The sequence below is a fragment of the Homalodisca vitripennis genome, chromosome X (genome assembly GCF_021130785.1).
Source record: "Homalodisca vitripennis isolate AUS2020 chromosome X, UT_GWSS_2.1, whole genome shotgun sequence".
Lineage (NCBI taxonomy): Eukaryota > Metazoa > Arthropoda > Insecta > Hemiptera > Cicadellidae > Homalodisca > Homalodisca vitripennis.
This window is the reverse complement of record NC_060215.1, coordinates 29610847-29627262: the sequence shown is the minus strand read 5'-3', so window position 1 is coordinate 29627262 and position 16416 is coordinate 29610847. Positions and strand designations below refer to the sequence as shown.

The following is a 16416-nucleotide window of genomic DNA, read 5'->3' as shown; positions in this document are numbered from 1 at the left end:
TACTTTCTGTTATGTTATAAACTTCTTGTTACTTTCTGTTATGTTATAAACTTCTTGTTACCTCCATGTTTCAGATTGACGAAAGTAAGGAATATTACAAAGGTTATGATTTCATTGGCATTGTACGAGGTTTATTAACAGAGGGTAAAGGTAAAATTATAGTTTATAGTAAAACTTCATTAATACGGGCATCAATGACAACTTTCCTTCTTCCAGTTCTGTCCCATGTGTGTGTATGTATTTCTCATTTTTTATGTACACATGAAAAAACAAATTAAATTCCAATGACATATCATGTTATATTTCGTTGTGTTTAGGTTTTGTGTGTGTCTGCTTTTTTATTTAAAGATTCATAACTTAAAACAGTTTTATGTTATAGCATTGTAGATTTATTGGTTTTATGATTATTTGATTACCCACCTTAACGCTAGACATTAAATAAAAAATTTCAATTTTTCTAAATGTAAAAATTTTAAAAAACAGAACTATGTCAAGAGACTGAACACTAGAGATAACATAGGAATTTGTGTTCATTTTTGCATGTATTTGTTTCCAAGTGTGCCCTGAACAACAATGAACAGTTTTGAAGCAACAATGTATTTAAATGACACATTTTGAAAATTGATGTTAAAAGTGTCATCAATATGTTTAAGTTTTGCCAGGTATGAATGATTTTAGCGAACATCTGCATGTTCAAAATTTTCAGTTAGTAACGTCATAATGGAAGTGTAACTGGGATAGCGTTTTCTGGTGCTTGTAATTAGTGATATTATCAAAGACACTCTATTATCGTTTTTATAATTTCTCTGTACTCTCTCTCAATCTCAGTTCTTTATCGCTAGAACTGGCATGCAATCTAGTTGAATAGAACAGCAACAGCGTGTGTCCCAAGTGAGCCATTTGCACATGAAATACATCAAGTCAGGATTGCTGTGTGGTCTAAAGTGCTACTCTCGGAAGCAGGAGTTAGCCTTGGAGTCGCAGGTTCAATTCCCACACGTGACGTTAGGGATTTTTGTGGTCTGGTGTACATTTATGAGGGTTGCTGGTCTGTGGTAAAGCGGGTGGGAGGCCAACCTTAACCCTTTGCTCTCAAATCACTTTCAACAAGAACTGGTAGCCTAACCAATTTATCATTTGCGGGTTTAGGAGTGATTTCGCGTTTTAAGTGTTTCTTGATATATTCTGTTCTCTTACAGGGGTTTGACAGTTTCATTCTTGAAAGTTTTTTACTAACTTATATGAAAACCCTAATGTGAGTAATTTACACAAATTACTCATTAATAACATTTTTTAGAACCAAAAATAAATAAAAAATGTAAAGTTGTAAAATGCTTTTTTAGTTATTTATTAAAAACAGTTGCAGGAAATACTTAAAATTTATGTTATTTACACATTTCTTTCAGGATACCATATTTGGTGATTATATGGATGTACATAAATAACATTTCAATACTTGTATGGCAACAAAAAACAAATAATTTCAAATAAATGTACAAAGTCTAAAAACAAGATTTTAAGACTTGTTAAATATATTGAAGTAATAAATTGCACTACACACATTTCAGTATATTCCACAGTTCTAGATGTGTTGTGATCTCATAAGTTTGTAATGCACTACAGTTTTGACTAATAAATAAATATATATATATATATATATATATATATATATATATACATATATATCACACATTCATAAACATATTACATTGTCATCTGAATATTCATCTAAAACTGCACCTATTTTCTGCCGCTTCAAAAAATCCTGTTCCATGGTAAAACAATCACTTACACAATAGTATATCAATCACTTATTATTGTGTATATCACTTAAATGAAACAAAGGAATTCCTTATTGTAAAGAAACAATGAAAATACATCACAGTTACAGAAGTGTTGAATGAAGTTAACACAAACAACCGGCTTGTATCAGACTACAATCCACATGACAAGTATCGAAGTACATTCTTTGTTTGAGTTTGTTTTTTACGATGGAAGGATTGTGAAGGAAACAGGATTTTTCCAGACATTTGCCATCGTTCAGTGATACAAAAAAAAAATCATTAAGACTATGTTTCGAGATCTGCAATTAGATCTTTTCTTCAGGTAAATAACTAACCTAACACATAATTACAAACTAGGTTAAAATTAAAATAAACAAATCATATACCAGAGCGTTGCATCACTCATAAGTCAGGAATCACAACCACCATGTCATGTGTCAATTTCACTAACTCTAAAACATGCACTTAATAAAAAACTAAACACAACACTAATTATGAAAACTGAACTACAGAATACAGGTCACAATAGGTCTGCATTTGCCGACCAACCATCTACCACAGTCGCGTTTGTCTATATCGATCGATTTCTATTCTGTTTTCAGTGAAATATTTGGTCTATGACGCAAGAAGCGGCAGCTATACAGTAGGCGGGCCGGCCCCGCCCTGCAAGCGCTAAGAGTTTAATTACCCGTGGTTGGCTTGGTTGGAATTTGACGGGATCAGTGATTTTTTTTATAAGTGTACCAGACTTAAAACACCTGTTTTGTATTTTTTCTTAATTATTAAAAAAATCCTATAATTTATGTTTATATCATGCTCTACGAGGCATTTATTATTGAATCATGAGCATAATAATTGCTTTTATAATCATTTATACTACAATAAGACCCAAATTGTAAGATGCACAAGTCCATACATCATGGCAGGGAAAATGAGTTTTAAAATATGACTTTGCCAGTTCTAGGGTTAAGATTTTATGATTACAAGTGATTAGGTCCAATCCAACTCATGGTTACATGTATATCAACTGCACATTTTAACACCTTCAGTACATCAACTGGTTACTTGTGCTCCTTTTAGTATGTAAAATATAAAACTGCCATACATACTGTGGTGTGTATTGCATATTATTGAATTTGTTGTTTAATTGAAATAAAAGTTTTATCTCCAGAAAGAAAATTTTTTTAAAGTATTGAATAATTGTTGATCTTGTCACGAGTAACAGTTACTCACGCCTTACTGAGGTAATAAGTTGCTATTACAAAGCAACAAACAAATGGTTTCTTATACATAACTAAAAAAAAAACCTTTTGAGATCAAATGACAAAGAAATCATCTCACCGTTTACAAATAAACTATTACCTTCTCACTCCCCATATTTGCAATAAAGTTTTAACGGCTCCTCAAACTAACCTAGAGTACTGTGCAGACAGTTTCTTCTGCAATGAGTAATGAGTAACAGTTTACTCATATTGCACACACGTTACTCGTTACACACCCAAATAGTGTTTAATGGAATTCCAATAATGTAGTGAATGTGTTAAAATGCCCACTAAACCAGCCAGGGACATTGCTTCCATGTTTGATGTATTGGCCAGGGAAATTGTTTGATGCATTGGCCAGGGAAAGTGCTTGATGCACAATTCATATCCAAGCTGCAGGTGTGATGGCTGAATTGCTAGGAATTATGATGTTATAGAATGTTGTTGAGTGCAATCTCTGAATAAATGGATTTCAAAAAACTTCTGTATATTAATAAAAAATAGTAATGATTAAAATGTGGAGTGAAATAAAAAAGTACCTATATAAAATATATGTGGCATCAAATCTGTTCAGTTGGTATGACACATTCTATATTTCGGAGTGGGTCATGTTTTGTGGAGGTTAAATGTGCTTGGATTCAATCATTTTAGTGTAGACTAATCTCAATGTCTTGTTGCCTGGATTAATGAGGTTTTACTGTAACTACCCTTTTATTTCATTTATTTCAAACTGATTAGCTATATAATTTAATCTAAATTTTTATCTAATACATAGTGCTAGGGACAACATTTTGGCCTGTAAATGAATTTGTGTATTTGATAATTTAAATGTCTCAGTTGAGTCCATTTGGGAAAGTGAAATTGAAAACGAACTAGATATGTCAAGGCTGCGCATTAGAGGGTTTGTTTTTATTTTACTACCTGCCAGTAGTATGTCATATGTAAATTGCTCCCCTATGTGACAGTATCTGTGTCGAACTGTGAGTCTCAAATACGAGTTTAGCCTGAAATACTGGAAACATCAACTCAAATTGGTGAAACTTTGCACGTGCATTTTCACAGGGACCAGTGAAATTCATTTGGTTTGAATACTAACTATTAAGATTATTTATTGAACACTATCACTGCTAAATGTTAGTGGTTATTGAAATTTGTTTCTCTTATGGAACTGATTGTATGTCATTACTAAATAAAAGAGTTGGGGTTGGGAGCCAATATCGTTTCGCCTGGTAGGGGCATAATTAAGTAATAGGATGCTGACTACAAGTGAAGCTGACTACCCATGTGTACTGCCAAATGCTTCAGTTCAAACAAAATGTTTTTATTTACATATTAATTCTTTTTGTTGTTACATAAAACATTTGTTATAAGTGAACACACATATACTTTCCGTAAGGCCCAGAGATCAAAGTGTGGGCAAGATTGGGCTACATACAAATGCCTTATGAATCATACGCAGCATCAAATAGGGAATGCCAATGTTGGGTTTTACCATAGAACTCTGTCTCAGCAGCAGCCCTCGAAAGGTCTCTATGGAACAAGGTTAAGGGGCTAGGTGTTGGAAAACCAAATGTCTATCCCTCTGTTTTCTTTGACCTCAATGTAATAAATAACTATTACGTAAATTTCCCAATAGATAAATCTACAGCTCATGATTATGTCGTTGAGTTGAGGGCTGCTCTGTGGTATGCGGCTGGCTGCCAGTTCTCGGTCAACCTGCGAGTGAGTTTGACATACTTGCTACGTTCTCGAGGATGACTTGCAACATGATCTGTGCTGATAATATTCCTCTATGCTTTCTGAAGGATACATTACCAATCACACTGTCTATTATATAGTTGTAATTTTTAATTTTTCTTTGAATTCTTCTGTTTTTTCCCAATGTTTGATTCGTCTATTGAGGAAAACATCTAACCTTCAAAATCTTTCTGATCTACGCCCAATAAGCATTCTCTTGAAATGTCTCGAAAGAATAGTCCATCAACACTTTAAATCTTACCTCAATAACTATGATATTTTGACCAAATTCCAATCTGGATTCAGATCTAATCACAGTGGCACTACATCCTTATTGAAAATAACTGGTGATATCTGATTTGCAATAGAAAAGAGACCAGTGATCCTTTTTATATTATTTAACTTTTCCAAGGCCTTCGACTGTGTATACCACCCCTCCTCCTTATCAAATTACAGAAGTATGGTTTCTCCGATGGCTGTGTTAATTGGGTCCAGTCTTACCTTACTGGATGCCAGCAATGTGTAAAATATCTGACTGGAAACCTGTTACGTAGGGGACCCCACAGGGCTCTGTCCTTGGACCCCTTTTATTTTCACTTTATATAAACGATGTCACTTCAATTATAACACATTAAAATTTTCATCTTTACACTGACGATTTGCAAATAACATACATATTACTGTTTACTAAACGAACTAACCACTTTTGGATCACTACTCTTCTTGGTTATTGGAGCCATTAACTTTTGGGTAGTACAACAAGGACTGAAACTACATGAAAACAAAATGCAACCAATGATAATAGGTAACTCGAGAATGATAAACCGAATTAATCTTGACACCACACCCAAACTTAAACTTAACAGTTGTGACCCAAAAAAATATTTTAAATCTCTGAGTCTTTATGAACACAAATCTCAAATGGACTGACCAAGTTACGATAACATGCAGAAGAGTATTTGCTGGCATTCACGGTTTGAAGCGGTTTGCCTTGTACCTACCTTTCAATATTAAGGTGATGATCATTAAGACTCCACACTTTGACTACTGTGACTTTGTGATGAGTGAAATGACTGTCGAGCAATGATACAGACCAGCGTGCTCAGAACTATTGTTTTATATTTAATTTTAATCTCAGATGTCATTGGCACGTTACACAGTATTTTCAGCATTAGTAACTTACGAAACTTCATCACCTATGTAAATTCCATGTTCTTTCTATTCTACATTTAATTATCAAAACCAAATATCCTGTTTATCTGTCCGATCATTTCAACTTTCTCTGATATTAGTGAATGACCTACAAGAAGGAGCCACATTATTGTCAATTCCAATTCATCAATCAACAATTTTTATAGGTCCTTTACTGTTCAGGCTGGTCGCCTTTGGAACCCTCACGATGATATTAGATGTATTGAGGACCATGTACGCTTCGGGGCGGGTGTGGGATTTGCTGCTGGGGGGCCTGTGGGGGTGACGGGTTGTACTGCTTGCCACGTGCATGTGCATTCAACCGATGTGTTAAGAGTGGTTGAATGTATGTTTTTGCTTTGCGTTTCACATTTTGAATTTTTCTTGTATTTATTAATATATATATATATACAATGATTTTTGTTTTTTATTTTAAGTTTTCTTGAATTCATTTAAATATATAGAATTTTACTTTTAAGTTCATTTAATAATTTTGTACAAGTTAAGCAATTTAGTTATTCTTTAAAGAATAAGTTAATAATCTGCCATACTTTTATTAATTATTATAAATGTACTGTATATGATATGAGGTTGAATGGTAGAAAGAGGGCTTGACATCCATAACTCTGCTTCTTTAATGGGACAATTTTCATTAAATTTTCATTTCATGTACAGCCATCCTAGCGTCCTATGTTTCCTTTTTTATATTTTTTATTAAGGACATAAAACTCATTGGATATCAATGTCCATGGCCTATGTTTGCAACATTTCAATAGCATTGGGCAAGGCTTGAGATATATATATATATATATATATATATATATATATACAATGTTCAGAAAAGGATGTCGCAAATTTCTGTAACTGAAGTGAAGTGAAGTGGTGATGATAGCTCGTTCACATTCACCACAATACTGTCACGGGTCACCTAAAGTCACCCCAAGCACAAAGTATTTTTTTTCCAGTCTTTGACTTAAACAATCTAAAAAGGTATGCTGTAATGATTTTTGTATGTACAGAAGTACACATGTAAACATATCCATGACTACAACTGTTGCTCATGAAAGTATTTTCAATGTGGCATAATTTTTTTAATTTACTCTGTATTAAAATTTGGTTTCAGACACTAACGCCACTTTGTGTTTCAGGTGATGCCATTTACCACATTCATTAGTGTTAAGTCGTTACTCAAATTATGTTTTTTTTTAGGCTAAACTCCAAATCTTGATGACTCATAGTTCTCACAGAAGATATTTTGCTTAAATTTGGTTGGCAACAATTTTACAGCTAAAATTGTTTGAGAGGATACTAAGTACCATAAATCAATCAAAAATACAGTTAAAAACCGTCACCCTTGTGTATGCTTGATCTGAACTGAAAAGGATACTTTGCTTTAGCTTTGCTTTCATTCTACCATCACTTTTTCTTCAAATACTGAGGAATAATCAGGCTCTTCTGTTTACTGGTTATAATTTTGTAGTCAAATATTATATTCAATTTATAGTCAGATTTAAGTAATAATTCTTAGAAAAGAAATAAAAAAATCACTCGACAATCACTGATTACAATTTTTTAAATTTCATGACTATCATTTAATAATTTCAGATCATACATAAAATTTGTTACACTTTGACAACTTTGATTTTGAATTAAAGTGAGTTAACTACCAGACCAAATTTGAGTTAATACTTGGACTGTTCCCTGTACTAGTGTTGTTTACCAGTAACTCTTGTTATTGTTCAATGGGCAGTGTTCACTCAGTCATTGTATTTTGTATTAAATTTATTCTGAATTTTAAATGAATTCTGAAAATTATAATAGACAGTAACAACTTGTTGATCATGTTTCTAAAATGTCATATTTACTTATTATTTTTAAATTTTGTACAAAATTTTCCAAGTCCTTTGTAAATAGTACTAGTTTAGCTTTCAGAGCTTCTGCAACTTTCACAAACTTTAAAAACTCACTTTTTTCTAGTCTAACTAAAAAATATTTTTGAACTCAAATCTAGGAAAACCGTTAAAATTAAAATTGTGTTCTTACCTGATGTTGTTATTTCAGATGGCCGTTGGAGTTTCCTCCCCGCCCCTGGTAACTCCAAGCCGAAGTTTCCAGTCTTTCAGTCGAACTCTGTCCCAATCGACTCCCGAAAGTTCGCCTATAGACACCCCACGCCAAACGGACAACTCTTCCAGTTCCAGCAGCTCTTCCTCCGCCAGCCCCGGACCAGCCAACAGCACCGTGGTTACCCCCACCACCCCCTACCAACGGCCATCTACTTTGCACGGCCTCAAACACAAACTGCATACCGCAGCCAAGTCGGTACACTCCCCCGGACGGCGCAAATCTGTAGGTCACATTCCACTCTCTCCTTTGGCCAGGACACCCTCCCCTTCCCCTTTACCTTCTTCCCCCACCAGGTCACCCAGTCCCCTGGCCTTCCCACCCGGTCACCAGCCCGGCAGCTCGAACACGACTCAATCTTACAGCCCCGGGACCTCGGTTGCCACCCCGGGCTCAGGGCCAAAAAAAGGTTTTGGCCGAGCTAAGAGTGCAGAGCCCGGGTCTCCGTTGCTGCGCCGTGCCCTGTCCCCCGACAGATTGCACCCACGCACTGCCGAGAAGCCCGGCCCTGCATCTATATCTCCTCTGTGTGACCCAGCTCTTAAAGTGACCATCACTTCCGCTCCTAGAGTCACTATTACTTCCAAGTCTCCTCCTGTTTTAAAAAACATGACTGTTGATGAAGATAAAGATACGATAAAAAGTAAACCACCTGTTAAAGCTTCCTTGTCATCCACACACGACACTGAGAGAAGTAACATTAAGTTGGATGAAGATTTTGTCTTGGGTAGTTCTCAGCCATTGCCGCGAATAGCAGAAGAAAAGGACTCGCCGACCGCATTAAAAGAAGATTTACCTAATTTGAGACAGGAGCCTAGTCCTGCTTTTAGAGAACCTCCCCCGATTCCTCAAAAACCTAAAAGTAAAGGAAGTACTATAAAAAATATTTGTACGGGAAAGAAATGGAAAAACAGAGATAGCCAAAATCAAAAACAGGGTAAGGAAGAAGATGTGTCGGAAGTTAAAGCATCTTCTGCTGCCTTAGGAGGGTCAAAATCTTCAAACAGGAAGTAAAGGGAAAACTTTTTTCCTGATGATTTTGAATATTCCCTTGTATGTTGTTATATTTCCTTTGTTGTATTTTTGTCTTTGTTGAATTCAAAGATGGTTTGTGTACAATTACGTGTTAAAATATATAATTTCATTACATTTATCATATTAACATGTTCTACAATGTACAGTTTATTAAAGAAACTAAAAAAAACTTTGTTTAGTAGCAAAATGTAAGGAAAAACAAACACCAGTCTTTCTTTTTAAACATATAATATATGTTCTATTTTTATAAACTTTCATGTGTCTATTAATGCTACACACGATTTTGTAGTAAATAATTGTTTTTAAATGTTGGACAAGTATTTTAAAAGGTTGGTGATAGGTAAATGGTTGTAGAACTTAGATAAATGTTTGAAAATGTTAAAAATCGTGTAAAATGTTATATTAACGATTTTAATATAATATTGTGAATTTAAAAGATAATGTTGTGAGCATAAGTTAGTTCCCTGCCCCGATGTAGTATAGTCCGACACTAGTTTCTAAAGTTATATCTATGTGAACAAGTTATACATTAACGAGTTCTTGAGTGTTTTCATATAAATATAGTAAAGTTTTCTTTTACGCATGAGCAATATTGTTGCATTCAGTTTACTAGGTCTACAAAATCTATGTCACGTTTACAAGTCTACAAAGAGATCTGTTTTACAAGTTATTAACAATTCATTTATATTTCGTTATTCCCTCTCAAAGGTTATATTCATTCTATTTTTATTGTGTCATTTATGTTTATGGATACTATACAAAATAGCAAAGTATATATTTTGCTTCTTATAAATTTATTATTGATGCTTCCAATAGCATAAAACTTAGTTGATATTATCAATACATCACGTTACGTTATCTGTATATATTTGTTCAAAACCTGATCAATTAGTTTAGTCATATGGTAATGTTCACTCATTAATTTTGTAAAGTGTGGAGTGAAAAGCGTATGTGTGATATTTTTTCTGTTATTATTGACAAGTATTTTCCTACTTTGGAAATAAGACTTTAGTTTTTGCTTCCTCTTTGTTCGTTATCTTGTACTTACTAGGTTAAGCTTAAGTCTTTTTTTAAATCCAAATAACTGAGGTGTGGATGAAGCTTATACTGTTAGTCCTATGTATATATTTTTTGGTTCGAACAATACTGCCATAATTGATTTGTAAAATGTTTATACATACATTACTCGAGTTGTATTTGGACTTTTGTCTGTGTTTACTTGAAAGTCATCACTAATTTGTTTCGTTTCACTATAAAACAACGAATTCTTAATATCAATTCTAATCCTAAATTTAAGAAGACGAGTCGATATGTCTGGTCTGTTCACCGAGTTTGCATTTCATTACTAAACATTACATTTTTGCCTAGTTTTGTTACAAGCTTTACCGCTTACAAGTGAGCTGACCTGTTAGCCACAGTGATATGTGAATGACTAGTGAACTTGTGGCCAGGGAAAGTACTGGCGATAAGTACAAGATTTGGATGTGTTGGTTACTTCGAGCTTACTTTCCAGTTTTCCTTGAATAGGGAAAGGAAGTGGAAAGCTGTTGGCAGTGAGAACTTGAAAATTATACTTGACACCAGTACTTTCCTAACTCCCACCTTAGGAAAAAATTGAAGTTAGAGAGGAGGCAATCAGATTTGTACAGGGAACCCCACACTGTCCTCCAAATGCGTTCCATTCACCACGTGGAATCTGTAACATTTCTCAGCACTTTTAAACTGAAAAACTTGTGACGAATCGTATACAGAATATTATATTAAAATTATGTAAAAAATAATTCAGTGTAGATTAACCCCATTCCACTCATTATACACTGCCTAGGTAGGGAGGCGGAGTTTTGTATGAACACCCTGCATTTATATACAAGTAAACTACGAAGAGTGAACCCGCCCTTTATCTGTAGCACTGGCACAAAATGTTTTCCATACCTGCCATGTATATACATTAGATATTTCCCGTCTTGTTTAATTTCTGTGCATTGTATTGATTTTCTTAAAAATTTATTTTAAACAAGTTGAAACAAAAAGCATCGAGGACGATTTTGCATGTTGAATATTTTCCTTTGTTTTTAATGTATACAACAGTTTTATCTGCTTAGTTTTTGAACTTATTTAAAATAAAATTTCAACGAGGAATGTATACCGAAATAAAACATTATGAGAAATATTAAATGAATATATATTTTAGTGGGCTCTAATTTGCTGTCCAGGACTGCAGATAATTGGTCCGGCCAAAATTGGTGTAATTGGTTTGTATGAATAAAGGCGTCCTAATGTGTATTAAAAAGAAAGACACCTTAGGCACTGAACCTTTAATATCTAAATGTCAATTTGAAAACGTTACAAGTTTTAATAAACAGTTCTGTAGCATAAAAAAAATTAGTCATTTCTATTCATAGCCCCATGAAGTGTTTCTTTCTTATTGCGTTTTGTCCTTTGCACCCAAATATTCATGTGGTCCACTTTTATAATTTGAATGCTGTTCCACTTTTGACTCTGGTTTTCTTTACCATTGCATGACTAAAATGTAAAATAGTGTAGATCAGGAGAGAAAACTGTCAGAAACTATTGTCACTGTTGGAAAATTCTAAAATGCTAGCTCTCGATCAACAAATGTTTTGGCCTGTTTTCCTACTTACAGCAAAATTTAAAAAAGAGGAATTTGGTAACTTGCTTACTAATTAATTGACTAACGAAACATTTTTTGTGTGTTAAGGATACCCAAAATCATCTCATGAGTTTTTTTATCACTTTTCGAGTGCTTAATAAAATCCCTAGGATTGGTATTACTTTATAAAAATTGATACTATATTCTGTAAAAATGTAGTTTTTTGGCTAATGCTTGTTAATCATAAATTGATGTTGAATACAATAAGTGTTTAAGGCAGATCATTCCACTATCTGGAAGAGGCACAGGAATTTTAAACAACTCTAAATTACTAAAAATTCCTTAAAATATCCAATATTTTTATAGAGGAATGTTTAGAAAAATAATACTCTCAATAATAATTCTTTTGTACATTTGTATTTTATTGGTTTATAAAAGTTTTTCATCTGTACTTGCAAACCTTTTTTAACCTAATTAAGCTGAGACTGGGCTGCATTTAAATAATGTTTATCAGAAAGTCAACGCAACTAGAAAGCCAGAAAATGAATTGAAATAAATTAAAGTGTTACCCAGAAATAAGAGTAAGAATAAAAATATTATTCCTCAGCCTTTTCCTTATTGGGTATATTTTAACCATTTGGACCACTACTGGATTGTATCGTTATTTTATTTTGCATTACATGTAATATTCTATTTAACAGTTGAATATATTTGAAATGATCATTTATAAACATTGAGCCGTTTCCAAAATAACCAAAAATATTTTGATTGAAATTTGTTTAACACTGAACAATGGAAATATACAAAAAAATTACACTGGTTTTATTCCCTAGTATATTTTTATGAGTGTGAATAATTAAAAAATGTTTGATTTTGGATATGTGAGGGGTTTATATAGAACGAAATAAAAAAATTTTTAAATTGATAGCTTTTAGTGGGATATTTCAGTTTGGCTTTTATTTCTGAAATAACAATTTTAAAATAAAAAATCATTTCATATGAGACATTGTAGTGGTAATACTATATAACTGTTGTAACAATTTATTGTAACACTTGTTTTACAAAAATTATATCATTGCTTTTACGCAGTATTTGGGTCTCATTATCTATTAGGTAATGTTAAATGCATTTAAAAATTAAATGAATACTTCAAACTAGTTTACTGTGATTATCTCTCTATATAACACTAATATGCCGTTTAAAGTAAAATATGAATAAATTCAGTACTGTAATATAAATATAAAAGTGTATAGTATAAAAAAATTAATACTGTAATCTGCCATAAATTTTTGTTGACTGGAACTATAATTTAAAGCTAAAATTTCGTTGATAGTCAGAACATAGTATATTGTTGTTTGCCATATTAAAAATAAGCCACACAAGTTTCTGAAGTGGAATGCCATGGAGTTTTGTAAAAGCATAGATAGCTGGAGTTGGTACGCTTACAGTCTATAACTAGATCACTTTAAAGTTAGCATTAAAGTGATTTGGCAGTAGGACTGACTGTACCTAGACTAGTGTTCGGTTTGTGACGGCTGTATGAAGGATTCACTTGACAGCACTTTTCACGTCGATTCAGGTTTTCAATCAGTCTCTTAAAAAGCATTTGATGATTCTAAAACAATAATTTAAAAGACGCTAGATCATTTGTATTGCATTTTAAACTAATTATTGGATCATGTTATTTAATTCAAGCTATTTATAATAAGCTCTTGCACTCCTTCAGCCATTATTGATTAGCAAGTGCCATATGTGGTGTCCATTATTTGTCTTGTTCTTGTGAAAGAATCGTTCTTTGTGTGTTTATTTACCACCTCGATATCTCAAAGCGTCTGGAAACCTGATAAATAGAATGTGTTATTTGTGGTGTAGTTGACTGAAATATAAATAAACCCTAATCCCCGTAATTTAAGTAGCCTTACGGTTATATTATCTCAGTTTTGGATTATGCATCGTAAAATATTTCAAACTAGTGTGCACTGTACATTAGAAGCTTGTCCCTCGCTAGGTCTGGCTTCGGACCCCCAGGCTTGTTTCTTATGAACCATATTCTACAGAAAAATCTGTATTTGAATTCATTATTAACACTTTTTCAATTTAGTATTTTAGAAATATTGTATGTAATTATTTGTATTAGTTTGAAAATAAATAACGATTAATTCAAAGCGCACTTGGAAAATCTAAACTATCCATAGTGGCAATTTTTATCATTAAAACCTCAATTTATTTCCATTATATTGTCTCCACTACGTAAATTGTTTGTTATTCTGTTAGAACTATAAAAATGTATAGACGTTCTAAGTCCGTTTTGTAAAGAATTCAGACATTTTCCCATTAACTAAAATGAACAAACTGTTAATTGTTCTGGTCCCGGTAGAGCTTCGTGTCTGTGTACGGTGTATTAGTGTGTATTTGTATATAATATAATATGGTATTTCAAATTCGTGTTTGTATCTTTACAGTGTGTCAATCAGTGTAGATCACCTGATGAACCACTTATACACTACATCCAGCCGTTAACAAGCAATAATTTTCTGTGTCCACTAAACAGCGAATATTCACTACCTAAATCTAATATATTTCTGCTTTAATAAAATTTACCATGGATGTTTTTATATTGTATAAATGAAAACGCTAGTCATCGTTCTTGTTTCGTGTATTCACCGATGGATTGTATGATGATTTAAATTGTCTCTGTGTTGTAACAATTCTTAGTTTTGTCATCTGTCTAGTCTCTTTCTCTGATTTTCCTTTTCCCTTTGAATGTGTTGCGCTGTTCCATAAGAGTGGCTCCCACAATGCATTTCACAGTCACTAGTTAACACTTGTTCGTAAACCCATAAATTGGTTGTATCCAAATACTCGTATGTTCATATTCTAACGTATGTACTGTCGTATAGATCTCTGTTGTTTAAAATTATAGTATTTATATTTTTTTTAGTAAATGTGTTTAGGTATTTTGTGTGCTTCTAGTTATAATGGAAACCAATATTGTATTTTATTATTTCTTTGTGTGTAAAGTTTATATTTATTAAAACTAATTAATCAATACATACGTATGTATATATTTAGCATGCTATATATACATATGTATGTATTACAGATGTATTTGTGTATATAATATGAGTAAACATATATGCTTTATGTTTTATGGTTCGAGGGAGTTTTCTGTCTTATAAGTTAAACTTGGTACCCGTATTTGTTAATTGCTCAATATACCTAATTAATTTTAGATTTTGTTAGTCTTCCCCTATTTTAAGTTTTTCTTGGTGATATAAAAAATTTATTGTGTTTATCCAAATTTTGAAAACCCAACATGTTTTTAAATTTATGTCAAAAGTTTATGTGATACATCATCAAAAGATGTAATTATAGTTTAAAATTGAATTCATTATTATACCTATTACTTATATTCAGTGTACACATTTGGTGTGCAATATTGATATGTTATATTTTGTAAAATAAAAAAAATTATAAAAATATTTTTGTCTTCTTGAACAAGAAATATGGTAAGAATTTCTTTTGATCAATTTTCCAATACTGCCATTTGCGCGATGTCACGGTTCAATGTTAGTTTTATTACAAAAGTACAAAACTTGATGGTATTTTCAAGCAGGAAGAAGTGACAACGACTAATACTTGTGTAAGCATTATACACTTTACTAGACGTAGCATAAAACTCTACTTCAACTTTGGTATTAAAAATATTAAATTAAAGGTTAAAACTATCTGTGAAATATAGCAAGGTGTTTTATGCATGCTTTATAAAAGCTATTGGTTTAAATAATTATAAAAATATGTCTCTGGACACGATGTGAGTAAAATACTTAATGAGTGTTTAAATTTACTGAGATTATTTGTTGTACATTTTAAAGTTTAGGTAGGTAATTTATTTTACATACGTGTATGTTTCAGTGATAATTAGAATTTTAACTTAAAAAGTTTGGTGCAATAACCTGTTAGATTTGTAAAAGTCAGCTGAGTTTAGTGCTTGTATTAAGTAGAAAGTTTTGAAAATGGCATAACGGCTGCAGCATAGCCTTCTTTAAAAGATATCAAATATCTTTGTAACAAAATAAACGTAAATATTGAAAATCAAAATGGAATTTTAATATTACCTTGTGTATGTCTTTGTATTTAGTAAGTATGAATGTTGAGTTCACCAATCACCTTCTTAGTGCAGCTTCTGAAATCTGGTGTTGTTACATCCATGTTGCAACCTTTGAATGCCAGCGTCCAATTTAACCAGACGCAAAAGTTGGCCGAAAAGTGTCAGCGTCCGATTTTACCGGACGTTAGGGAAAAAAATCACTAAAAATCGAAAACTTAATATTTAAAAATAATATTATATTAAATTGTTTGTGAACAACTGTTCTTTTCAAAATAAATTGTTATAGTACACTTTCAATCAAGTAACTTTAACGAAAATCAATCTAGAACTCACATATAAACATTTTTTTTATAACTATACCAGTTTTTTTGTTATTTGACTAAAAATTTGGATCATTTTAAAGGATTTTGTTAACATTTTATTTTCGAAAAGGTCTACCAAAGGTTAATACAATTCTCAAGTTTCATAACTTTATCTTAACTGGTTCAAAAGATATAATTTTCTTATAAAAAAACATACGGTCAGATAGATGAAAAACTAAAGGTTTTAGGACATACCTTC

General features: G+C 32.4%; 1 protein-coding gene across 1 annotated transcript in view; it reads left to right on the top strand.

Annotated features, from left to right (window-relative positions):
* LOC124368864 (microtubule-associated serine/threonine-protein kinase 3) overlaps positions 1–15845 on the top strand; it is a 97080-nt gene extending 81235 nt beyond the window's left edge. Inside the window, 1 exon segment of the mRNA XM_046826326.1 lies at positions 8036–15845. Coding sequence (XP_046682282.1) covers positions 8036–9112 — 1077 coding nt within the window. The 3' untranslated portion in view covers positions 9113–15845.
* The last annotated feature ends 571 nt before the right edge of the window (positions 15846–16416 follow it).